General features: G+C 43.1%; 1 protein-coding gene across 1 annotated transcript; it reads left to right on the top strand.

Annotated features, from left to right (window-relative positions):
- On the top strand, nucleotides 1-27,460 carry LOC147249415 (insulin-like growth factor-binding protein 3). Its single transcript, XM_086225442.1, has 4 exons — nucleotides 1-456; nucleotides 2,305-2,555; nucleotides 3,878-3,997; nucleotides 21,873-27,460. Exons 1-4 carry the CDS (start codon nucleotides 90-92, stop codon nucleotides 21,996-21,998), a joined length of 864 nt encoding a protein of 287 aa, XP_086081568.1. The 5' UTR covers nucleotides 1-89; the 3' UTR covers nucleotides 21,999-27,460.
- The last annotated feature ends 106 nt before the right edge of the window (nucleotides 27,461-27,566 follow it).

Here is a 27,566-nt window from a genome sequence, read left to right on the forward strand (position 1 = left end):
GCCAGCCGTCTCGCTGTGTCACAGAGAGTCCCCTTAAGCCTGCTTGACAACTCACACACTGTCCCTTTGTGACCAACTTAATCGGCAGAATGCCCGGGCTCTGCGTGCTCTGTCTGGCCGCGGCGCTGGCTGTGTTCGCCCGGCTCGCCGCCACCGTGGGGCCGGTGGTCCGGTGCGAGCCGTGCGACGCCGGGGCGCTTCTCCTCTGCAAGCCGCTGCCCAAGGACTGCGCGGAGCGTGTGCGGGAGCCCGGCTGCGGCTGCTGCATGACGTGCGCCCTGGAGCAGGGGCAGGCGTGCGGAGTGTACACGGCGCGCTGCGGTTCCGGCTTGACCTGCCAGCACCGGCCGGGGGAGAGCCGACCCCTGCAGGCGCTGCTGGAGGGACGGGGAGTGTGCGCCAGCGCTGCGGCCAAAAGACTCAACGGTGCACTCGCACCGGCGCAGAAACAACCAGGTAGGAAGGAGTGAGGGGCTCCGTGCACGTTGGGGGGGGGGGGGGGGGCGCTTCTCCACCACGAGTTGCTGCGCTGATCAGATTAAGTGCGTTTTTATTGAAGGTGACAAACATTTAAAGTGCATGTGACAGCGTGGTGGGGGTGGGGGGGTCAAACAGATCCCACAGGCTCCTGAAAGTTTGTGTGTGTGTGTGTGTGGGGGGGGGGGGGGGTAGAGGATCCAGCACAACCGCGCGTAAAGTCCTGCATCACTGACTTCATGCTGTACTTCACACGTAGAAGTGATTGATCCCGAGCTGGACATCCCCCCCCCCCCCCAACCTTCCGCGTGACAGACAGAGGCGGCGCCGCGAGTCCGGTGGGGCATAAGAGAGCGGACGCACGCAGTCGCTCACCACGGTGAAACGGCACACATGCCACCTCCGTGTGAACACACACGGCTGTGTGCTTAGGTCGCTGCTGACGTCAAGCCTCCAGGAGCATCTGTGTGTGTGCGTGTGCGTGTGTTTCTCTTCTTGGTCATTTGTTTTGGCCACAGAAATGACGCGCCATCACTCACATTGTCACACATACACACATCTCATGCTTACACACACGCACACACACACACACACACACACACACACACACACACACACACACACACACAGCCACCCCCCTTCTCTTGTTGTTCATCCTCTCAGACCTGTTGGTTTGATGAGCCAGTGAGTGAGTGAGCAGGACTTGATTACTCCTTCAGTCTCTCCTCCTAAAGGTGCGAAGTGACTCCACAAGCGCCCCTGCTGGTCACACAGTGTAAGCGCGGCCCATCGGTCGGCAGCCTGAGAGCAGCTCTCCTCCCAGACATTAACAGGCTCTCCTCACCGCAGTTTGTGCTGTTTACCCCTGCGCCATTACACAAACAAATCTTGTTTATCTTAAACACCCCAGACTTCCTAGGAAGGTTATATAAAAGTTTATATTGGCAGTAAAAATGATGGGCTCCATATTTTTGTCTTGTTATGGACATTTATAGAGGCTGTATCAGGTTAAAGAGCGTCTTTCGCCTTTGTTGATGTTGTTGTTGACATCCCGTGTTGTTATTCTGGTGAGCCTGGGAGACTGCGGAGCCCCGCCACGTCACTAATTGATCAGGTGGTCACGGAGGAAGGGGTGGGCTGCCAGCCTGCCTGCCCACACGAGCTACACCCCTCCATGCCCGTCCACCGCCCTCACCGCAGCCCTCAAACACAAAATCTGCTTTGAGTTAATGGTTTAAAACTCTGTGTGTGTGTGCGTGTGTGTGTGTGTGTGTGTGTGTGTGTGTGTGTGTGTGTGTGTGTGTGTGTGTGAGCCGCTGCATGTGTGTTCCCGTCATCCCTCTGTCTCTTGGGGACATCTCCAGGCTGCTCCCATGGCTGTGGCCTTGTGGCGGGATGACCAACCAGGTGGCACCCTCCTATGTCAGGGAGGAGTGCAGGAGCCCCTCCTTGAGCCCCCTCTTTGACTCCTCTTCTCTCCTCGTCTCCTCTTCTCTCCTCGTCTCCTCTCCGTCTTTAATGATGTGACAGGGATCTTTGCCAGCGACTATTAATACACCTCCTCCCACTCTTTCCCCGCCCTTCCATATGAACTCCTGTTTACTCTCCGTTCACCTCCGTGATTCTGTCTCTTGCTCAGCAGACAGTGGGAATCAGTGGACACGAGCTCGTCATGTGTCTGTTGATCCCTCGGCTGCATCTCTGGCGTCAAACCGGCCGCAAGGCAGCGAGCGGAAGACAAGCAGACGTTCAGCGTCCTGCGATACTTCCCAGAGACGTTCAGTTCAAACAGCCCGCGTGAAATATTTCTCACTCTCATTCTTACAGAAAACGGCCGGAACCAGGTAGAGGACGGCTGTGCCAACGAGACAGTGACGATGACGGTGCTGCCCGGCGTGGCGACCGTGAAGGGCGGGCCCAGCCGGGGGCTGACGGACACCAGGCCTCCCTTACACAACAAGCTGATCAAGAAGGATCAGAGCAGGAAGACTCACAGCTACAAGGTGGAGTCGGTGTCAGGAGGAGCCAACATGGACATGCACAACTTCTCCCTGGAGAGCAAGAGGGAGACTGAGTATGTAAGTCACGCTCGACCTGAGTGATGTCAGCACTGGTGACGCCGCGTTCACAAGGAATCAGGTTCTTTTTTTGCCTCAGCTGGAAATACCAGCCGCTCCTCTGGAGGCGCCCATCTGGGAGGCGCTGCGTTTCCCATCTGAGGTCGCTATGATACAGAATCTCAGCTTAAGTACAAGTGTTGGGTCAGTGGAGACGTTGTGGACGAGGACGTGTCTGGGCGGGTCCAGTCGTTCTGGCTCGGGCTCCTCCTTTGCTACTGTACATGTAGGATGTGGCGGTTGGGCTTCGGCTGGTCGCTCTGCTGGGGTTCGTGTCAGAAGAACGTCGCTCCCATTGGAAAGGTTAAAAATCTACTTCAGCCTCAGGGAGGAAGGCTTTGCTGGACTCAGACTTGTCCTGGTGCCCTGGTCGTTGATGGCACTTGTCAAAGCAACGCCACTTTGGTGGACAAATGCGAGCAGACTCTGACTGTCATCAGACGTGTCTGCGCTGGGTTAAGTCCTGGTTGAGTTTAGGCCCCGAAACTTGAGCCTCGGTTTAAAGTTAAAGCTTCGTGAAGTTTCTGTGACTTAACACTTGGATTTAGAAACAGAAAACCAAGAGCAAACGCCATTTTTAAAAGGCATTAATTTCAAATGTGAGCATCGCGCTGGGGGGGGGGGCAGAACGTTTGTGTCCTGAGCCAAAAGTTTGATCTGAAATGATAAAACAAATAAACCCAGTCCAGAAACAAAACCTCTCTAAAAGCTCAAACTCCCTCTCAGCCAGGACGCAGTTTAGTCCGGATCAAGAGAGTCTTTGGTCAGCAGGAGAAGTGAAATCACTGCAACAAGCAGGATGTTTCCAAAGTCCAGCGATCGCGGCCTCGGTGTTGCCTGGAATAATCCTGATTGTGGTTTGTCTCGCTTTGTTAAGGGAGATTTGTTGAAGCGAGTTGAAGCGCGTCGCCTGAACTCAGTTCAATGGAAGAAAAGTTCAATTATTTTATAAGATTTCACGTCACTCATCACCAGAGAAAAATGCAGCGCGCGAGCAGCGATGAGGGCTACAAATGATAAACAGTCACATTTACCAAAGACAAATACATGATGTGTGTGTGTGTGTGTGTGTGTGTGTGTGTGTGTGTGTGTTGGGGAGATATTTTGCATAAATTATACACAAGACTAGATTATTTAAAAGGATTGTACTCTGTATTTACTGTGTACTTAGTGGTAACGTTAATGAGAGGGTTGTAATTGAACTCTGATGGATATGAGCTAACATTACCTTGTGACCGTGGAGGGATGAGAGCGTAATGTTGCCGTCACTGTGGTGTCACCAGGGTCCGTGCCGGCGGGAGATGGAGAGCATCCTGAACAGTCTTAAAATCAGTAACGTGCTCAACCCCAGGGGCTTCCGCATACCCAACTGTGACAGGAAGGGCTTCTACAAGAAAAAACAGGTGAACGGCTCACCCTGCTGCTTCTTCCCTCTCTTCTCTCTCTCTCTTACACACACACACACACACACACACCTGCAGACATGCAGATAGACCCACCGCATGCCTGAACACTTCCAAAGAATCCTCACCGACTCATCCCACCCACCCACGCGTTCACAATCCCCCTTTTTTGTGCAGCTTGCGTTGCCTTGACAGCCACATCAACACTATATTATCAGAATGGCTAATAAGTACGTGTTGCTCCAGTAAAGGCTCTGCAGCCGTCTGACTCATGCCTGACAGGAAATGAGGTCGGTCAGGTGTGTTTGTGGGTGTGTGGTGTGGGAGAGTGTGGGGGGTAGGGATGTAAGAGTGTGGTCTGGGAGTGTGTGTGGCACGGTAGATGTGGCGGCAGGGGAGTGTATGCATGGTGCTTGTTTGATGGCGGTAGTTTTGGTGAGGGTGTAGGTGTGGGGTGCTGTTGGTGAGGTAAAAAAAACAAACAGGCTGTCACTGGTTTAGTTTTTCTTGTCTGTGGTACAGACTCGGGCCACCCATAGCCTGCCCGTTTGTAAGACGGCGGAAAGAAAACGAGGAAGCTCAAATCTGTTGACATACAGAGGTTGCTTGGTTGACATGTGCTGACCTGAGCGGAGGGGGAGGGGGAGGGGGGGTGAAGGTGAAACGCCAAAGCTTCTCGGATGGAGCGGACGGTTAATGCCATTGTCCCATTTCCTGGTATTTGGGGTCTTATCGGAGGGATTCCTCAGAGCTCCGACTCCTTCTGAGAAACATGAGTCACCCCCCCCCCAAAAAGGCCCCACCAGCACCATGAGTCAGAGACCAACGCAAGCCATAACACACACAGAATAAAATCAACCTCTCCGATTCTTACCTCACCCTTTCCCAGAAGTCCCCAAAGTGTGGTTTCCCTGTATGAAAATCTTTCTTTTCTTTCCCTGGATTTCATCAACAAATACCTACCAGGAACAGTGTGTGTGTGTGTGTGTGTGTGTGTGTGTGTGTGTGTGCGTGCGTGCGTGCGTGCGTGCGTGTGTGTGTGTCCAGCTTGTGCCAGCCCTCGTGGCTTGTTCCTTCGAGGGTCGTGGGGGGCAGCGTCTTGTGTTAAATCCATCCGACGGGATGTGTCTTCACGGTGTGTTACAGATTTATGACCGGAAACACAGCGAGGAAGAGACCGTGTGAACCGTTCAGGGTGACAATACTGTGAAAAGAGGGGAGCGGGGGGGTGTTAGGGAGGGAGGGGTGAAAGAACGAGTGAAGTAGAAAAAAAAAGGGGGTATAAACATGCAGTCGATACACAAGCTGATCGCTGGAAGCACCACTTCCCCTCGCGGAGGGGCAGACAGGCTTCCTTACAAAACTAAAAACTGTTCCTCAGAACCAGAAGCTGTAACTTCCAGAGTTTCAACTTCCTGACGGACCATGAACGTATCACGAGGGACGGATGCTTTCACCCAGAAAAATCAGAACTTAGAATTCTGATGTTTCATCAAGAAGGAGCAGGAGTTTGGTTGGGCTCACTTGAACCCTTCCTGTTAGTCAAAGCTGCTCTTTTGGCTTCTGGAAGAAGGCCAGCGTTGTTCTGTGGGTTTGTTTCTCCTCACTCCGTTTTTGAGCGAGTACCTGAGGAAACACCGGTAATGAAAGCTTGACACACTTCTCAAGAGCCCTGAGGGGACAAACGTCAGGCCAGTGAGGGACTAAGAGCTGAGATGTCCCGGTCTGGATGCGGGACTGTGACCTTTGTTACACCTGAAGCCTTTCAACTGCTCTCACTCACAGATCCTGCGACGTCCGCCTGTCCCGCTCCTGTGTTCAGTCGGAGCGTTCGTGACGTCTTGTTGGGAGCGTCAAAGAGTGACGCAGCATCGCGAATGCAAGAGTGACATTTCACTCCAGTCACTGATTGATTTGTGGGCTATAACCTTGATGTGCGACACAGCAAAGACGCGCCGGGTCTGACCTCTGATTGTCGCACAAGCAGGTTCTCTCCCTGCAGATCTCAGATCAGATAATAGCGTGTTTCTGCGGCTGGTGGTCGGTGGGAGAGTGGGGGTCACCTGCAGGAAGATGGTGACACGTTTTCAGGGCAGAGAAACTTCACTCCTGCAATTTCACGTGGGATGATAAATCTACGCCGTCACATGTGCTGCGGGGCCACTGGTGGTACCGAGGTGGTTATTGGACCCCCGTGGTTGTGTCAGGCCTCTGCAAGGGTGCGAGCTGTGGCGTCATTGTGAGGAAACACCCGTTTGTCAAGTGTTTATGTACCAGACTTGTCCGAATCTCCACGCACCAGTCGGTGATTTTATTGTTCCCTGTGGTTTCGGGTCGTTCGTTGGTGGCTGATATCGAGGGAACGCCCTGAAAGGGTTCTGTCTGACGTGGTGCAAATGTCCACTTGGACTCAAGGAACCAGACAGCGACGACCGTGGTCCACATGTTCTCAGTTCTCAAACGGCCCGTATTTGGTCTTTGAGTCGGACTACCTAGACAGAGCCACTGGGCCCAGGCAGCTCTTCCCAGTCCTGAACAAGTCCTGGATCAGGCCCAAATGTGCCCTCTATCAGGGACCCATTAGCTCTGGAGGTCCAAGGTTAGAACAGAGTCGGATATGGAGCGCGGTGTTAGAGTTGATCAAGATTCTGAACATGAGTTGTCCACTGAAACAGGATAAAATGATGAAGTGGAGATGTTTCATAGCCAAAGGGTCAAAGGTCAACCGCACTGTCACAACATAGCGTCCTGCAAAAACACTTTTCTGGCCATTACTGGCGAAGGCATGCAACCGCGAGGCGGTAATTCTAGTTTGCTATAAATGTCTACGTATCATATTATAGGCCAAGATAGAAGATTCATTCCACGTCGACTTTCCTGCTGCTAACACAAACGCAGAGTGAGCCTCCACACGGACGGCAGAGACTTCTTTCGATTTTTTTCTTCTCCATCAAGCCGACTTAAGAAAACGCGGAGGTGAATTTTAATGGTGAAAGGACAGATTTGGGTCAGCTGTAGTCACAAGTGTGTGTTTATGTGTTGCTGGTTCTCTGCGTGACTTCGCAGCGCTACCTTGGCTACAGGGGAGCTTATTTTTAGCAGCAGTTATATGAATTGGCTCAGTATCCCAGCTGAGGCGGTGTGTGTGCCCAACACTGACCCACTCATTACACCCCTCTACGTTTCTCTCTTCCTCTGTCACTCTCTCCGTTGCTCGTATTCATTTCAGCCACTCTTCATTACCCTCTTTGTGCTCTGCCAACAATCATCCACTCGTCTTTTGTTCAGCCTGCTCGCTCCATCATTCTGTCCATCCTGCCCTTCCGCCCACCTGGCTTTTCCTTCCTTGTTTGGCCAGGAATCACCCGGCGGAGGGTTGTGAATGGGACGACAGTGTCTGCGTCTCTGTGTACTCTTTCAGTGTGAGGAGGAGGAGGAGGAAGAGGCAGTGGGTTAAGGATGTGAGCCAGGTGCCTGCATACCCTAATCCCTGCCTCCCCCCTCCATCTCTGGGTCCAGCGAGTGCCAGGCCCATATGGACTGACTTATTGAGCGTGACTCAGAAGGATCTGTGGAAACGTACACACCGACCACAATGGCTTTATAATAACGGGCCAACCTTCGGGGACCCAGACAGCTATTTTCACTCTGTCTCTCTCTCTCCTTCTGTTCCCTCCCTGGTCGTCTAATTCACCCCTCTTTCCTTCTCCCCGGGGAGTTTCTCTGTTGCATAATCTCTAGGGATGCCCCCCCCCCCAAAAAAAAGAGGCACTGACGGCAGGTCTAACCAGCTAAACCACAGACCAACCAGACTTACTGAGTAATAACATGTAACAGAGTATAAATTCATCCCTCAGCCGTGTTACAGAGCTCTTCATCCGCATATGAGACCAGTGAGGTCGCACCGCTGACCCTGATGGGCCCGGCTCGTGCCGGAGTCCTGCTGGACCACGTGCACCGGGAGCAGTGGACTTTTGTTTTAGGGAAGGGGTTTCAGCCTGGTGCTGGTTCGACGGAGGTTGATGAGTGAGCGATGACTTTGCGCTCTGATGTTTGACATAAAGGTTTAGACGTCGCTTCAACTTTCCGTTTCCAGATGTTTCTTGAGCCTCTTCACCCCTAAACAATTTGCACAAAAAAGCTCCTGTGAAAAAACAAAAACCCTGCAATTCTGTGCCTCTCAGTGCAACCAGGAAGCTGTGGTTGACTTAGATCAACAGTCACATGACAAATATGCGGTTTTCAGGGAGCTGTAAAGTGTTAAAAATGTTTTTGTACACCTCAGGTACTTCTCATACCTGGTGCTTGACTGCAGAGACTGAATCTGAAGTCTGAGGAGAAATGCTTGGTGCGATTGAGAGTTGCTGCGAGACGCCACTGCGTTTCCAAAGCCATGAATGAAGCTCCAGTGTTTCTGCTCCTCCAGACGGGATTTACATCCATCACACCTGCTCCAGTCTTCACCAGCACCACAATCTGTGTCACGGAGCCGGAAGCTGTTTTGAATGTTAGTTTGGCTAAATTCTTCCAAAACGAATCATTTCGGAATTAAATTATCTCAACTTCAAATATTTTTTAATGAGAAAGAAATAGGGTGGAGCAGTGGTCCTCCCTGTGGCCCCCCAGCAAGGAGGTTGAGGGTGGAGCCCCGGCTGCAGCACGGGGTCTTTCTGGGTGAGTCTCCATGTTCTCCCTGTTCCTGCTGGGTTCTCTCTGGTACTCCAGCTTCCTCCACAGTCCAAAGACATCAAGAGGGGACCAGGTTAATCCAGACTCTAAATTGACCGTAGGCGTGGCTGGGAGAGCCAATGGTTGTCTGTCTCTATGTGTTGGCCCTGCCATGGACTGGTGACCTGTCCAGGGGGAAGGCTGCTGGGATAGGCTCCACCCCCACCACCCTGAACAGGAGAAGAGGGGGAACATGGAGGGAGGGATGGATGGAGGGATGGAAAGAGCAATATCCTGCAGTAGTTTGCAGGCTAGCTATGTGTACTGCGGCACATGGATCCACCCCCCTAACACAAATGCACATACATGCTGCCCGACACACACACACACACACACACACACACACACACACACACACACACACGTTGCATTGCATTTTTATGAGCGTGTGTTTATCCTGTGGTCGAACCAGGCTCTTTTTAATGTCCGTGAAGCCCAGTGGCGCTGCTATTAGCTATAAAGACAAGCATCACAAGAGCATGCATTCATCCCCACGACACACATGCATACACACCCCATAAAGGTGTCATTATGACTGCACCAGGTGGATGAAGTGTGCTTTTTGTGACAGCCATGTGGAGCGAGCACAGCCGCTGCAGAGGCCTGTGAGGCTCAGGAAACAAGGCCAGGAGGTTCCGCGCTAAAGCGGGTTTGGACTTTTGAGGTTTGGAACACTGAGATCAGGAGTTGTGTTTCCATTCAAACAAGTTTTAAGTGGAAATGTTGCACCAGAGGAAATGTGCAGTTGGTGTGTTTCCATTTACTGGGTCGAAGCAAATAAAATAGGCTATTTAATGCTGCCAGAAGATGGCGGTGTAGGCGACGTTTAACAGAAGAAGAAGAGCAGTTTGTCTGCAGCCACTGTCCAGGGTGCTTCGCTCGCTCAGAGCTCATGTGACAGAGAGTTTCTCATCTCCTGTTTGTGCATTTACTCTGTTTGAAAAAAACAGAAATGACTTTCTGTGAGCGGTAAAGCTTTTTTTTACGCACAATGTTTTTTTTTTGTTTTGTTTTTTGGAACCACTCCTGATTCGATACCTCAAAATATTCATCAAAATACCTGGATGGAAATCATGGGACACAAAAGAAGTGTTTGGACTGTCTTGGGTCCAGTTTGATGTTGAAAGGGTTCTTCTTCTGTGTTTTTTTTTCCCTCTTGGCATCGTGCCTGGTTTAGCTCGTCTCGCCCTCCACAGGCAAAGTGAGTTTTGTAGTTTTGCAAAGTGAGTTTTGTAGTTTTGTGTGGATCTTCACCTTTTTTTGTCACAACCACAATAACCAGGGGCAACTCTGTTTCCTCCCTCGCACAAGTGATATTATTCTTGTGAATTGTTTAATTCATCATCATAACCTCAAATGAGTACAAATGCTTTTACTACTTAAATGCATAAAGAAGCTAAACCGAGTGCATGATGTGTGTGTCGCCCTGTGACATACTGAGCTAATAAAGGAAGGCATCTCTGTGTGCGTGAGTTCCTCCAGTCTGCTTCAAACTGGGCAGGGATATTCCTGGGGGTCGAAGGAAGTGTCGTGCCGAGTTTGAAGTTGTTGGGAAGAGCGGTTGCATATTTTGGCCTCGCTCACTCCTTCAGGTCGCTTACTGTCCCTGAAAGCTCTCTGGGCCGTTTTACCATAAAGGTCAGAATATAGGTGCACTCCAAATATCAGTGGCATGAAGTCATGAAGTCTGGCGGTGCAGACTGACGGCCAGCTTGACCAGCCTCTATGTTTAGGACCCATCAGCTGTCCCACTCTCCATTTTATCACCAGGTTAGTAGACTAGCAATCAGCTGTTGGTGTCCCTGGCAGTTCTCTTTCAATGCATATACCGTAACATTCAGAATATGGGTGCACTCACATTTCCGGGTGGTCTGCTATTACTTAAGAGATGCACATGACAGCGAGCTGGACCGCCAGTGTGAAGTCGTTGTGGGCGCTATCTTTAATAAGTATCACCTGTCAGTATCAGGCTCAGTATCAGCTGCAGGCTGTAAGTCATACGTTTGGTCACTGTGACAACCGCACAACCATAACGTAGTATTTGTAGTTTCTCTGTAATTTCAGAACCGGCCCCATAAATCGAGCAATGTCTCTCTGATGCTAATGAGTTTAATTCCTGAGTTGGGTTGACTTCAAGGAAGCTACAAACCTGTCAGACACAGTTTATTACACAGTCTCTTTAAATGACTGTGTTAGTCCTTGTGTGTGTGTGAGAGAGAGAGAGTGTGTGTGTGTGTGTGTGTGTGTTTGTGAGAGAGAGAGAGAGAGCAAGAGAGAATGTGTGTGAGATGATGAGAGAAAATGAGACAAACTTGACTGCCTGTTCTTTATATGGACATATAATTACAATGAAAGAGTACAGTCCCATTGCAAACACTTTGGGTGTGTGTGTGTGTGTGTGTGTGTGTGTGTGTGTGTGTGTGTGTGTGTGTGTGTGTGTGTTGCAGTAAAGAAAGCATTGCTTGAGATGACTGCTAATAGTTCACAGATGAAAGAGAGACTGAGCGGAAATTCAAAGGTAGCCAAGCAACAGGGGAATGCACACATACACATGTTGCTCTACCTCTCCGTTGGCTTTTCAGCCCTCCTATACACACACACACACACACACACACACACACACACACACACACACACACACACACACACACACACACACACACACACACACTGGGCATATTCAGGACTCTGTCATCATTAACCAGAGGAGAGGAACACAATGTTAAGCTGCTCTCCACAGTCTGGTCGGCTGGGTCAGAGTTAAAATAGAAGCTGGCCGCAAACTCAGACGATGGCACCGTGGGGGGGTGGGACAAAAGAGGAGGGGGAGGAAGGCAGGAGGTCACCAAAAAGAATCTCTCGATGATGTTGGTGTGTGAGAAGGGGGGCGTGCTGGGCTGCGTGCTTGCCCCCAGACTAATGCAGTAGTTGTTGGCGAGGTATTTTAATGAGCCTCTGTCTCTATAAAGCTGCCTTTGATCATGTTCTCAGGCTGCACGTGGACGGTGAACACGCCGGAAACAGACACCTGGTCGCACTGAAGCCACTGCCCGTGTGTGTACGTGTGTGTGTGTGTGTGTGTGTGTACGTGTGTGTATACGTGTGTGCGCAACAGTGTTGCTGGACCCACGAGGCTTCTGTGCGTATCAGGAGAGTTTTCTTCTGGCCTCCCGGGTGTTGGAATTTGAACGAACACTGAGAAAAACCCAGTTTTTAAAAATTCCTGTTTCCTGCCATCTAAATTTCTAATAAGCAATTATTTGAATGAATCAAATGCTGGGCGTGGGTCAGAGTTAAGATGTCCCCACATTTGTGTGTGGATCATTTGTGGTGCTGGGGGAAACCTATCTGCCATCAGGCGTTGCTGCTGTAAAATTTGTAGCTCGGCAGTGTATATATATGTATATATATATATGCATATATATTGTGTGTGTGTGTGTGTTTATATGTATGTATATGTGTATATATACACATTTATGTATGCATAGATATGTATGTTTAAATCATTGTATCTCCATGCATTTATTTAATGGGGTAAAATAAGTGTCTGACGCGTCACCATTTTCCTCAGTTGATATATTTCTAAAGGTGCAACTGGCATGAGAGTTTCACCAGATGTCGATAAAAAAAACCTAAAACCCTCACATGCAAACAAATCAAACCTTAGATGTTCACAAATTAAGTTGTGTGTTAAAAAAAATGGAATGACGTGAAGAAGAAATGAAGAAATGGAGGTGCAAAAAAGGCATGGAAAGCCCAGACAGCAGCTGAAACCTATCAGTCACTGGGGAGCAGTCCTGCCCCTCGTCAGTGCACGTTAATATCAGCTGGTTCAGCTCCAACTGATGGCCTCTAAAAAGACGTCTCCTTGCCCAGGTGACGCACAAGAAACGTCTCATGATGGGTAAAACCGTCGCCACCTTATTGTTGCAAACATCCTGATGGTATTGATTACAGAAGGATTTCTAAACTCCTGAATGTTCCAGTGGGCATCGCTGGGGCTGTAATCCAGAAGTGGAAATAAAGCATAATTTCACCATAAACCGGCCACGACCAGGTGATCCGAGCAAGACCTCTGACAGAGGAGTTCAAGAAGCATCAGAAGAGTTGTCCAAGACCCAAGGACGGCTTGTGGAGCGCTTCAGAAAGACCTGCAATCAGCAGGTACAATTGTTTCAAATAAGACAAGAAGTAACAAACTCAACAGCCTGCATGAGCGCTCGCCATGCAAGACTCCCGTGCTGAAGAACAAACATGTTGAAGCTTGTTTGAAGTTCGCTGCACAACATTGGGACAAGCCTGTGAAACACTGGGAGAACGTAGTCTGGTCAGAGGAGACTGAAACTGAACTCTTTAGGTGCCATCATACACACCAAGTTTGGAGGTCAAAGGGCACTGCACATCACCCCAGAAACACCACACCAACAGTGAGGTTTGGAGGTGGGAACTCATGGTGGGGGGGCTGTTCTTCAGCATGCGGCCCTGGCATAGTACCTGTGATTGAAGGAAGGATGAATGGAACAATGTAGCCAGTCATTGACATTCTTATATTATATTATATTATATATCTAATATTCAAATATATTGTTCATTACAGATCTAAACAAACATACATGTAATTGTATCAATACATATATGTACATAAATATACACATATATATACACATAAATACATATATACGAATTCACAACTACATTTATGTATACATGCATATAAAAACATAATTGTATATATGCATTTATACAATTATACATACATGTACACAGATATGTGTAGACATTCACATACACATACCAACATATGTACATATATACATAAATATATACACATACATACATGTACACACATACATATGTATAACCATACATACATATTTATCTATACATATATTAAATCATAAATATTTAGATACATATATGCATGTAGATATACATATATGTATACACAATGCATATATAAATATACACATACATATAAACATATATGTAAACATGTACATACATATATGCAAAGATACATATATACACAAATATAAAACCATACATACATTCACTACATTTATACATATACACATACATACATGTACACACAAGTAAACATATATGTAAATACATATACACATACATATGTATAGATATATACACACACATATATATATATACTTACATATACACAATACACACATACATACATATACATAAATATATGTATACATAGATATAAATGTAAACATACATATGTAAACATACTTATGTAAATATAGACATACCTATATATGCAGTATATGTAAGATTCATATATAAACATTCATACATAGGGAAATATATAGACATACATACATTCATATACATATGTACACTCATACATACATTTATACAAACACATGTATGTGAACATATATGTATACATACATACAGAAATAACTTCATTCATGCACATACATAGATATATTTATATACACAAACATACATATATAAACACATATATATTTGTATGCATACATAAAAACGTACATATGTATAAATGTATGCATATGTATACAAATATATACAAATATTTATACATTCATGTATACACATACATGTGTACATATATACACACTTATATAAATGTATATATGCTTTTTTACACATAAATACATTTTTATACATACATATACACATATACACGCCTACATATTTATTTGTATGAACTGATATACAAAGAAACATACATAAATACACATGCATATAGACACATGCTCACATATAGACACATACATAAATATATGTATGTAATAAATGTATTCATTCATTCATTCATTCATGTCATTCATATGTACATTCATACACATATGTAAACTTACATGTACACATACAAATATACATATGTACACATACATATATGCATGTATACATAATGTATACATACGTATATACACATACGTAAATACTTACATACATATAAACACATACATATGATTAAACATACATATACATCTGTACATACATATATGAAAACATACATATGTACCGATACATACATATATGAAAACATAAATATGTACATACATATATGTATACATACATATGAAAACATACATATAAATGTATACTTACATGTATACATTTTAACACACATATGTACATACATGTATACATACAAACATGCGTGGATACATATATACACATACATACAAATATAATTCATACATACATACACATACATTAGTGTATGTGTACATACTAAGATACATGCAAGTTCATGTATAGATACATTTATACACATACATAAATTCATACATACATGTACACACATATATATATGTATAACCATAAATACATATTTATCCATACATACATATATGAAATCATACATATATATTATAGATACATATATGCATATAGGTATACATGCATGTATACACAATACATATATACACACACATATAAACATATATGTGTATATGTAACCATATGTACATACATACATACATATATACAAGGATACATATATACACAAATATATACAACCATACATACATTCATATACATATATAAATGTATACATACACAGATACATACATTTACACACAAACAAACATATGTATTGTATGTACATACATATACACATACATATGTATAGATATATATTCACAAGGCATACATACACACATGTATACATACATATACACAATACATACAGATGCATACATATGTACATGTATACACAGACATAAATGTCAACATACATATATGAAAACATAAATATGTACATGTAGACATACCTATATATATGCAAAGATTCATATATACACATTCATACCTAGGTACAATTATAGACATACATACATTCACATACATATGCACATTCATAAATACATGCATTCACATACATACATATATACAAACACATGTATGTAAACACATGTATACATATAGAAACACATTCGTTCATACATATATGTATACATACATATAGAAATACATACATGCACATGCATAGATATATGTAAATATTTATATACACAAACATACATATATACATATATACATACATATGTTTAAATGTATGCATATGTATACATTTGTACAAACATACATATATTTATACATTCATGTATACACATACATGTGTACATATACACACATAAAAATGTATATATGCTTTTGTACACAAAAATACATTTGTATACATACACATATACACACCTATATATTTATTTGTATATACTGATATATAAAGATATATACATAAATACACATATATACACATTCATATACACATACATACATAAATATATTCAATTATACACACATATTCATATATATTCAGACAGATATACATGTATACGTGCACATAGACACATATATATATACAAACACACATACACAAATATATGTATGTGATAAATGTATTTATGTCATTCATTAATACATTCATACATATATGTAAACCTACATGTACACATACTAATATACATATGTACACATATACATATATGCATGCATACATATATGTATACATACATATAAACATAAACATATAAATGTATACTGACATATATACATTTTAACACACATATGTACATACATGCATACATACAAACACGCGTAGATACATTTATACACATACCTACAATATAATTCATACATACATAGATATATTTATGTCATAAATGTAGTACTATTCATATATATATATATTCATACGTATATGTAAACCTATATGTATACATACAAACATACATATGTACACATACATATATACATGCATACATATATGTATACATACATATACACGTACATAAATAATAACACATATAGAGATACACACACATGCATGTATTAACATACCTATACATCTATACATACATAAATGAAAACACAAGATATGTACATACATATCTATTTATAAATACATATGTATGTACATATATGTATGTATGTATGTATCTATTTATAAATACATATATACATACAACACATACATATGTATATTTACATGTATATGAATACACACATACAAACATATATGTATAAATACATATGTAAACACATATGTAGATACATACATATATATGTATACATATATACAAGCATACATACATATATTTGTATACATACATACATGCACACATATACATACATACATACATACTGACACTAATACATACATTTATACATAAAAACTTAAAACACACATGTATACATGCAAATATATATTCATACACATTTATTTATACACACACATTTATATATATACATACACTGTACATACATATACAGTATACACAAATATACATACCTACATACTGTAGATGTGTATGTATACATACAATACAATACATATACAAACATTCATAAATACATGTGTTCATTTATACTTTCATAAATATATAAATGATAATATATATTTGTAAATATATGTACATACATGTATTGACACACACACATACATACATACATACATATATACATATACATGCATACATATGTACTCACATACATAAATATATAAAATCAGATACATATATGTATAGCTACATATACATAAAAATATATGTTCACACATACAAACATATATGAATATACACATACATATGAATAAACACACTGACATATATCCATAGATGTATACACACAAACGAAAATACATGTATATAAACATGTATATATGCATACATAAAGGTATGTATACATGTATATTAAAATGTATACACAGGTATACTTATACATGTTTACATATGTACATACATATATCTATATACATATATACAGGGATACTTTTATGCACATATTTTTGTGTATATGTTTGTATGTATGTATACATATATTTATACATATAATTGTGAACATATGTGTATGTATATATATATTTTTTATACATGTATGTATATTCATATATGTATATATTCATTGATATACATGTGCATATATGTGTATACATATTGGTGTATGTACATGTAAATGTGTATATACATACATGTAAATATGTATAGACATGTCTATGTAAATGTACCTATTTGTACATATGTGTACATATATGCGTATATGTGTATGTATATATATATTTTTTATACATGTATGTATATTCATATATGTATATATTCATTGATATACATGTGCATATATGTGTATACATACTGGTGTATGTACATGTAAATGTGTATATACATACATGTAAATATGTATAGACATGTCTATGTAAATGTACCTATTTGTACATATGTGTACATATATGCGTGTACACATGTACATATGATTTCATATTAAAAATACATAATAATACATATATACAGATATATCATGTGGTTAGTATGTATGTATGTTAATATGTTTATGTATGTATACATATGAATGTATCTATGTACATATGAATGCACTTTATAAATGTACATGTTCCTGTATGTATGTATGTATATATATATATGTATGTATGTTGTATATGTATGTAAAAGACTCCAGCCATGACCCTTAACAGAAAGGTGATATATATTTGTTTAAACATACAGTAGACATTGTGGCCTTTGTCAAATAAATGCCCTAGTCAGTTTTTCAAAATTTAAAAAAAACACCAAAAACTTGTTAAGTATTTCTATAAAACTGTATGTGTATGTATACATTTATATTTTTGAATATATATTGGAAAAATATGTGTATGTATTTATCAAAACAATAACATATATGTATATATTTGAGTATATATGTATATGTATGTGTATGTATATGTATGCACACATATATATGTATGTGTGTATGTATGTATATATTGCAGCATGGTGGAGCAGTGGTCATCACTGTGGCCCCCCAGCAACAAGGTTGTGGGTGGAGCCCCGGAACTTCAAACAAACATATATGTATACATGCAAATATACACATTTATTTTATACATAAATATATATATATATATGTATAAAATAAATGTGTATATTTGCATGTATACATATGTTTGTTTGAAATATATACATACACACACACATTCATACATATCTACTCAAATATACATACCTACATAGATGTGTATGTATACATATAAACAAACATTCATAAATACATGTGGTCATTTATACTTCCATATATTGTGTGTGTGTGTGTGTGTGTGTGTGTGTGTGTATATATATATATATATGAAAGCACCTATGTATAAACATGAACGTACATCCATCCATATATACACATATGAAAACATACATGTGTACATCCATATATGTATACATACATACATGTAAACATATTTATGTATAAACATGCATACAAACATATGCATATATACATATATACACAAACATTCATTCATTCACATACATACATACATATGTATAGGTATACATACTAAAATACATACATGTGTATGTAAAGATACATATATCCATACATAAATTCATACATACATATACATGTATCAAAGCATGTACACACATACATATGATTGTATACATAGATATAAACAAACATGCATGTATAGATACAAACATTCCTACATATATACACACATAAATACATACATTCATACACACATACATACATGCAAGCACACATACATACATAAAGTGTACATACCTATATACATGTATGGATACATACATACATATACATATATACAAGCATACATACATATATTTGTATACAGACATATATGCACACATAAATGCATACATACATAAATGTATACACATACATATATACATACACAAACATGCATATACATACAAAAATACATACATACATATATACATACATATGTTTACATGTATACGTATGTACACACATACATAAACATATACAATCAGATAAATGTATGGATAGATACATGAACACTTAAACATACATAAAACAACCACATGTACACATAAACAACCATATCTGTATACATACATGTATACACATACATATAAACACACTGACATACATACATATAAGTATACACACAAACCTCAAAATTCATAAATACAATCATGAACATATATACATACTTTAAAGTATGTATCCATGTATTTTAACATATACACACATATATTTATACACATTTATATATGTACATACATGTACACGTACACATTCATATTTGCAAATATATATAATGTGTATGTTTATGTATGTATACATATGAATGTATGTGTGTACATATAATGCACTTTATATATGTACATGTACGTGTATGTGTCTATGTATGTATGTGTGTATGTAAGAGGCTCCAGCCAGGACCCCTAACAGAAAGAGGGGATGACGTTAATCCTCCTAGTAAGACTGGCAACCTGCCCAGTGTCATATATGTATATATATAAAACAATGAACACATATATGTGTATAATACTTGTATGTAGCGCTTTATAAATATGTGTATGTGTATATCTGTACATATGTATTTATTTTTATATATCTATATGCATTTAGTGTAGTGTATATGTACATATATGTTGATACATATGTGTCTACATTTATCTATATACGTTCATATATATGTACACATGTATATGTGTGTATTTATACATATGTATGTGTATATGTATGTACCCATATGCAGTATATGTATGTGTGTATGTATACATACATATACATACATTTACATCTGTATGTATACACATGTGCTTTATATTTATGTGTATGTGTATATCTATATAGATATAAATGTACATTTATATGGAAATATTTTTGTATGAATAAATGAATGTTTACATATGTCGATATGTATAAAATGTATGTATTTATATCTGTATAGTATTTTTGCATGTACAATTATGTATGTATGTATACTTATGTTTGTATATACTTCCACGTTAGTCGCCACGGCAGCGTTAGCATTAGCTCGTGGTATCTGTTTTATTCCCATTCATCTTTTCCGAAGTCAAAGTTAGCAAGTATTGAAGTCTTCCTTTGTCACAAGTTCTTCTCAGCTTGTTTGGTGTTGAATTCTGTATTTACTGTGTAGTACTGTGTAGTGCTTGAAGACCTCAGCTCAAGTGAGACAGACATGCAGGTGGTCAGGTGTTCAGGTGTGTCTCCTCCCTTGCTGGTTGCCTCAATGGTCCATGATGAGCTGGGTTCCACCTGGCAATGTTGATTGTGTCGGTTTATGTCCCCCAAATGGAGCTCATAAAGTTGCCACTCTCAAAGCCCTGTGCCCTGTGGGCCGCCTGATGTGACTGCTGACGTGTGTGTGTGTGTGTGTGTGTGTGTGTGTGTGTGTGTGTGTGTGTGTGTGTCTGAGTAGGTGGGGGGTATGTATGTATGTACATATACTTGCACTCCATACAACTCTTGTTTGTGTGCGCCTGCATGTTTGCCCATGTGTGTTTGTGTGCACGAGTCCTCGTGCATGTGCAGGCCATAATCAGCTCCAGATGATTTTGAGTGTCTGCCAGTGTCCCAGAATAGCAGCGCTGGTTTCCCTGCAACCCTCCAACTGGCCTTGGCAAATATTTTAGCAACTCCATGTTTACCTTCACACTCCTTCGCTCTCTCAGTAACTGCGCTCCTCATTCGCTGCCCCTCGCAGTCCAAAATAATCTGCATATTCATCTTCCCTGGTAAAAACTCTCCCCCACGGCGGCGCAGCGAGCTGCTCACTCCAGTTGCACATGGATGAAGTTCTCCCACTCTGATACGTGTGTGTTTGTCTGTGTGTGTGTGTGTGTGTGTGTGTGTGTGTGTGTGTGTGTGTGTGTGTGTGTGTGATCATCTGTCAGCCGGTGAGCACCTTCATCATCGCTGGTGTTTATCTCTGATAAGTTTCGCCACGTAAGAAACCCGAGAGGGTTCCAGGCGGCAGGACGTTCGTCTCCACGATGGACAGGGTGGTTCGGGTTCTGCTGTGCTGCGACTCGTAGCAGATTGAAGGTGGTGCTGGTAGAGCGGCGTGGGGATCAGTCCTCTCACGGTGTGTCTCTCAGACGCTGCTAGGATGTGACGGAGGTGGCACTGACAGACAATATCTTGCCCGACCCATTACAGAATGAATGTTTACCCATTTTCTTGTCTTTTCTCCATTTTTCTGTGTATTTGTGATTTGTGTTGAGCTGATGAAGTGTGTACCACCAGTGAAATCCTTCTTGCCTAGATAGTACTAATAATATATTTATAATAATTCTCCCTCTGCGTCGTGATTGTGTTCAGTGAACAAATAAAACAGCCACTAAACGGTGATATTCTCCACCTCTCTTTGCAGTGCCGTCCATCCAAAGGCCGGAGGCGGGGATACTGCTGGTGTGTGGACAAATACGGGCAGCCCCTGCCCGGCTATGACGGCAGGGATCGAGATGAGACACAGTGCCACAACCCGGAGAGCAAATAAGAGGATGGAGGGACGGCAAGTGGACAGAGAGAGGAAGACAGCGAATAGGGGAGAGGGGGGTGGGTAAAAGAGAAGGAGCCTACTTGCATGTAATATATGTAAACATTGGAAGGAGCCCTATGATTTCAGGTCCCGTTTCTTTGGGAGAGGGAGGGACTTTGGGAGAGAACGAGGGGAGAGGTGGAGCCAAGCCTCCTGTCCATCACAGCTATCTGCCCTGTGCTTAGGGAACCTCTGTCTTTCTTTAAAACCATGATGAAGCTGAGAGCTGAGAGAGAAGGGAGAATCCTGTCATCTGCACTATTCTGTTAGAGACGAAGGAGGGACTTTTCCACTCACTTTAAAGAGGACTTTCTGGTGACTGTGACCCCCCCCCCCCCCCACTCGCCCACCCAAAAATCACAGCCACCGTCTCTGTGTGTGTCTGTGGGTGTGTAAAGTCTGTCTGTGCTTGTCTTAATGTGTGAGCACCTGCTGCATAGCATGCACAGCTGCATGTCTGTGCACATGTGAGTGTGCGTTCCCTAAAGTGTTTATTTTTGTCAATACTGTAAGCTTAGGGCGCCATCCCCAGGCCCGCCTCCATTAAACAAAGCAGAAGAATACGCTCTCTGGCTCAGGGTCCGTTTGGAAGAGAAGGATGGCGGCATGGCGAGGCTTTGACTTCCTACCAAGCTAACAAGCTCAATCCTGGCTGCCGCAAGCTTGTCCTTCTCTCTGGAATCAGCCTGCAGGAGGAGCCGATGCAAACCGCGTAGTTCTAGTGCCTTAAACCTGACCCTTCCATGCCTTCCCTCCTCACCCTCCTGTCTTTTGAGTATCAAATACTCCCCGGTTAGCTTCAAGTGCCGGCTCAGGTAGCTTGGGAACATGGCCGCAGCTGTAGCATGCTAGCTTGGATTCACAACAGCTAAACATCTGACGGGCGACACAGCAGTAACCGCTGTAGCTGCTGTAGCCGCGTGATCCAGTTCCCGTTTGGTCTGATTCACACAAAATCTCAGAGATTCTGAACGATGAAGCTGCTGGTGTTTGGAACTTGAGGAGAAGTGAATACAAGAGGCAGCGTCAGGCTTTGTCGTTTGTAGGACGTGTTTTGTTCTCATTGGTCAGTCTGCAGCGGTAGCATGGTTGTGTTCTCACTCAGCCCGTGTTGAGACCGTCTGCCCAAATCAGATTTCAGGGACATCCAGATTGATTTGGACAGTCTGAACAGCAAGAAACAAACTGAAATGTGTTCTTTCACGCGTCTGATCGATGCCGCATTTGGAGGTGGTTTGAAATCTCTTTTACAGAGACACGACAGTTCCCCCTTGAGCAAGCGCTTGCTCGCCACCACGGGAAGAAAAGCTCCCTTTTAGGAAGAAATCTTTGCTCATGTTTTTAGTGACTTTGCCAATCAAGATCTGTCAATCAGCCAAATAAATGCCCTGGATTGCTTTGAGACAATTCTACAGATGTTTCTGTTCAGTCTGAATCAGATGTGACCAAGTCCAAGATAGCAAGCTCGGCTGAGCCGCCAGTCATCGCAATCCTTTTCTACTGTCCACTTGCAATCGAGCACACGAAGGATGGTTGAGAGGCCGATAACGTCCAGTTACTCTTGCGCTCAACATGCCATCTCACCTGAAATTCCTTCAGAAGTGGAGCAGATGGTGGTGGTGGTGTGGACAAGTCCTCAGTACCCAACAGATAAACCGCCAGTGGAGTATTTCGCCAAGGCGCTACCAGGCCACCCTGCGAGCTTCGGCTACATCCACGCTTACAGGTTTTCATTTTGAGACGTGTTTGTCTCACATCGAGAGCTTTGTCGCACAGAGGGGTGTCAGCATCATGATTGTGTCTCATCAGCCCCGACATGTGACCCTCACCGGCAACCATTACGATCAGTAGAAAAATACAACAGGACAGTTAATTCCAGTCGTTGCTGACCATCATCAACCATGCAAAGACTTGAGTGGAGCCAGAAGAGGAGGCTCAGCACACCCCAATAACTGTGCTTCCATTTACAGAGTATATGAGTTTCCCTCAGCTGTTTTGGGGTTCGGAAGTACCAGAGGATGGCAGTTAAAAACAGAGTAGAAGAAGAAGAAGCGCTAACAGTGAAAAATGGAGGGAGGTCTTGAGGAATGAGCTTCAGTTGTCACTGTTCCGAGGTACCAAAGTATGTCTGTTGGACGTGCTGCTGTTGCTCTGAGAGGAAGACATCCATCCATCCATTGTCTTCCGCTTATTCCTACATTAAGGGTCGCGGGGGGTGGAGCCTATCCCAGTGTCTACGGGCGAGAGGCGGAGTTCACCCTGGACAGGTCACCAGTCCATGGAAGGGCCAACATAGAGAGACGAACAACCATTGGCTCTCCCATTCATACCTGTGGTCAATTTAGAGAATCAATCAGCCTCGTCCCCAAATTGATATCTTTGGACGGTGGGAAGAAGCCGGAGTACCAGAGAGAACCCACGCAGGAACAGGGAGAACATGGAGACTCACCCAGAAACATCCCGCACCCGAGCCGGGACTCAAACCCAAAACCTTCTTGCTGGGGGGCCACAGTGCTGACCACTGCACCACCGTGCAGCCCTGAGAGGAAGACAAAGTTTGGAAATTACCGTGAAGACGACGGCGGGAGTAACAGCTGGTCAGCCACTTGAATTAAAGCCTCGTTACGCCAGAGCTGATTTGAGACGGTGGTTTTCATCTCCCGCCAAGGCAAAGCTGGCGAGCCAAAAGCAGAACTCAAGTAAGCGTAAAAACTGTTTTGAGGAAATTGGAGGGATCTTTTTAGATTTGTCCGTCTCCATCAACATGTAACGATACAATACTTTAATTATGCGAATATAAAATCAGAATACATCGACAAAAACCCCAACTACCGTTCTTTTGTCCCGTTTGCGTTCTCTCCCGTCGTCGTCGGTCTAAGCAGAGAAATCTCCGGTCTTTACGCAACTGACCACTGAGTCAAAGATCTGCCTGTGGCTTGCTCGTGGCCGGTGTCCCTGCATGATGATGCGATACACGTTTTCAGGTGTGTTCGTACAGCCGTGGACTCATTCTGAGATGGTGATGGTTTTCGTTTTGAAAACATTTTAGTGTGGATGTTGCCATAGAGACCAATATGCCACCCGCTGTCGCTGTCCATCCATTTGTCCAAGCCCTCTGTCTGTCGCACCGATCTGGTGCTGAGGTCCTCCACCCCTTCATGTCATATCTCCACCCTTCTCTCCCCCTGCAGTCCTCGTCCCTGTGCCCAATCCTGTCCCTGTGTCCGACTCATTCGTCCGACTCCAGCACCCTGCTGTCCCCTGGTCCTCCTCCTGTCAGTGGTGCAACCTGGTGTAGGCTTGTTTGAACTGGGCGAGTCAGGTGTGACCGGCTCGCCCCGCCGCAGCTGCCAGCTGCCCCTATGCTTCGAGCACAAGCACAAGCACTTAAAGCACTTTAGCTGCACCGCTACTCGTCAATGCACGCAGTTAAAGAAAATTGGTCCTATCTGCATCTGCATACCTTTCCTGAGAGGTCATGTAAGATTCAACAGTGTGATACTGTAAGAAAACAATAATAAGCCAGGGTGGAAAAAGAAAAACCCTACACCAGGTCTTCTGACAGCGAGGCTTGCGAAGACCCCTCAGAAATTTTCCATTCAATGCAACTATTTTCTTTGTTGTTGTTGTTTTTGTTTCTTTGAAAATTGCTTGTATGATCGCATGCCAACAAATCTCCACAAGGTGGACACGGCACCAAATATGCATTCACACAAGTGGTAGGGGGTCTGGAGGAGGAGACGTGGCCCTCCCCGAGGAGCTTCCTGCCCGATGCTCTCCCACATCCTGTGTAAAGACTTGAAAAGTGGAGAGAGTGCGGAGAGAAGAATGCTCGCCCAGTAGCTCGGTAGCTTCCTTTGGTAGACATCAGCAACCTACAACCAGCCTGGTGGTGCTATTTCCCATGGGTTCAGAGACTTGATGTACGGGGAGGAACACACATACATACAATTATGTTTAAGCTATTCTCTCCCTGATATTTGTAAGTGTGTCTTTTTATATATTATTATTATTATTATTATTATTACGATTATTCTTATTTCCTGGCCAGCTATGTGTCTGACTAGACATCATGTACAGTACTTAAAAAAATTTAAAATTATTTATCGAAGAAAGAATTATAAGCTGATCCAAACTAGGTTTTCTTATGAACAATTCAGTGACTCACCGATTGCACAGTAAAGTCGATATGATTCAGTGTATTTTGGGGAATATAATCACTAATGAATGTTTGGTTTTGTTTTTTTGGGTTTTTTTTTTTTTGGGCTTTTCCTTCTGTTGCTGGTTGAAAGGCTCCACGCCCAGACGACGAATCTGTGCCAGTCAGGCGCTCAGGTCTCTGGTCGTTGTGGGTCACGTCCTCCGAGGCTGCTCTCACGCCGTGAAACTGTCACACAACTTTATTGGGTTGAAAACTTTGTTGTGATCGAGTTGCCTGGTGTGAAACTCTGGGCCGCACACTTGGAACCTGTCTAAGTTGTCAAGTGTGTGAAACTCCAGTAGAATCATGCAACAGCCAATCACGACGCCGAGTGGTACCATATGATGATGTCATCTGGTACTATTGGCTTTAGGTCCACTCGTCAAGGGAGGCGACTCACAAATTTTGCCATCGATCAAGCTGCAATTTCAAACCGAAGTCTCACGGTGGCAGCAAAGAGCCTATTTAGTCATTTAATTTCTTCACGAACGAATTCAGGAGGGGACAACTGCTCTGCGAGCTGGGGCGCCTGTTTGGGAGTATTTGGAAGGCAAGAACTTGGCGAGAGAACGCTCTGACATCAGAACGGCGCAGATGACCCCAAGCTACGATGGCGCCCCCCACCAGATCGTAGACCTACAAACTAGCCAAAAAACATCACAAAATATGAATCGGAAACTGAGGCGCTAGCAGGCCAATTCTGAGGCTAAATCTGTTGCGTGAGGCTACTTTTGCTTCTGCGTGACCGTCAAGTTGCATGAAAGTTATGTGGCGTGCAGGCTGTGTGACAGTTGGACGGTGTGAATCCAGCCTGAGGGCGGTGAACCTCTCACCTCCCGGTAAAGTCACTTCTCTCCATGCGCGCCCAGCCATCCCGCCTCCGTCTGCCAGTGCAGAGCCACTTTTATTTTCTCCCTGCTGGCCATGTCAAGCATCTCTCTGTTCACGGGTATTTTGTTTTGCTTCGAAAGGATTTTTATTGTTATTTTAATCCAAGCCTTTAATGATACTAAAATCTCACAGCTATCATTTTTGTCTCAGAAAGGTTTCAAAAATATCATTTGTATTTAATGTCTTTTTTTTAATTAAAAAAAAAAGTGAACACGTTTTCCTGATGTGTGCGTGTTTTTGTTATCGTCCCAGCTTCATTCCAGCAAGGCGGCTCCCGCTGAATGCAATCAGGCTCCCCTCAGTCTTGGAATGTGTCAATAAGGATAAAGCGAAGGTTCAATTTGTAAAGAATAAAAATAAATCTGGTGGTGCCAGGCAGGCTGGCAGTGGGCACGAGAGGTTGAGGTGAATTCCTGCGTCCCGACCAAGGCAAA

This window comes from Aulostomus chinensis, chromosome 14 (genome assembly GCF_037954235.1).
Source record: "Aulostomus chinensis isolate RoL2024-O1b breed Wild chromosome 14, RoL_Achi_v1.0, whole genome shotgun sequence".
Classification (NCBI taxonomy): domain Eukaryota; kingdom Metazoa; phylum Chordata; class Actinopteri; order Syngnathiformes; family Aulostomidae; genus Aulostomus; species Aulostomus chinensis.

Excerpts from the sequence above, each read along its gene's own strand:
- LOC147249415 (XM_086225442.1), top strand. The coding sequence starts at position 90 with ATGCCCGGGCTCTGCGTGCTCTGTCTGGCCGCGGCGCTGGCTGTGTTC. Across the intron at positions 457-2,304 it reads ACCGGCGCAGAAACAACCAG|AAAACGGCCGGAACCAGGTA; the intron begins GTAGGAAGGAGT and ends TCATTCTTACAG. Across the intron at positions 2,556-3,877 it reads GCAAGAGGGAGACTGAGTAT|GGTCCGTGCCGGCGGGAGAT; the intron begins GTAAGTCACGCT and ends TGGTGTCACCAG.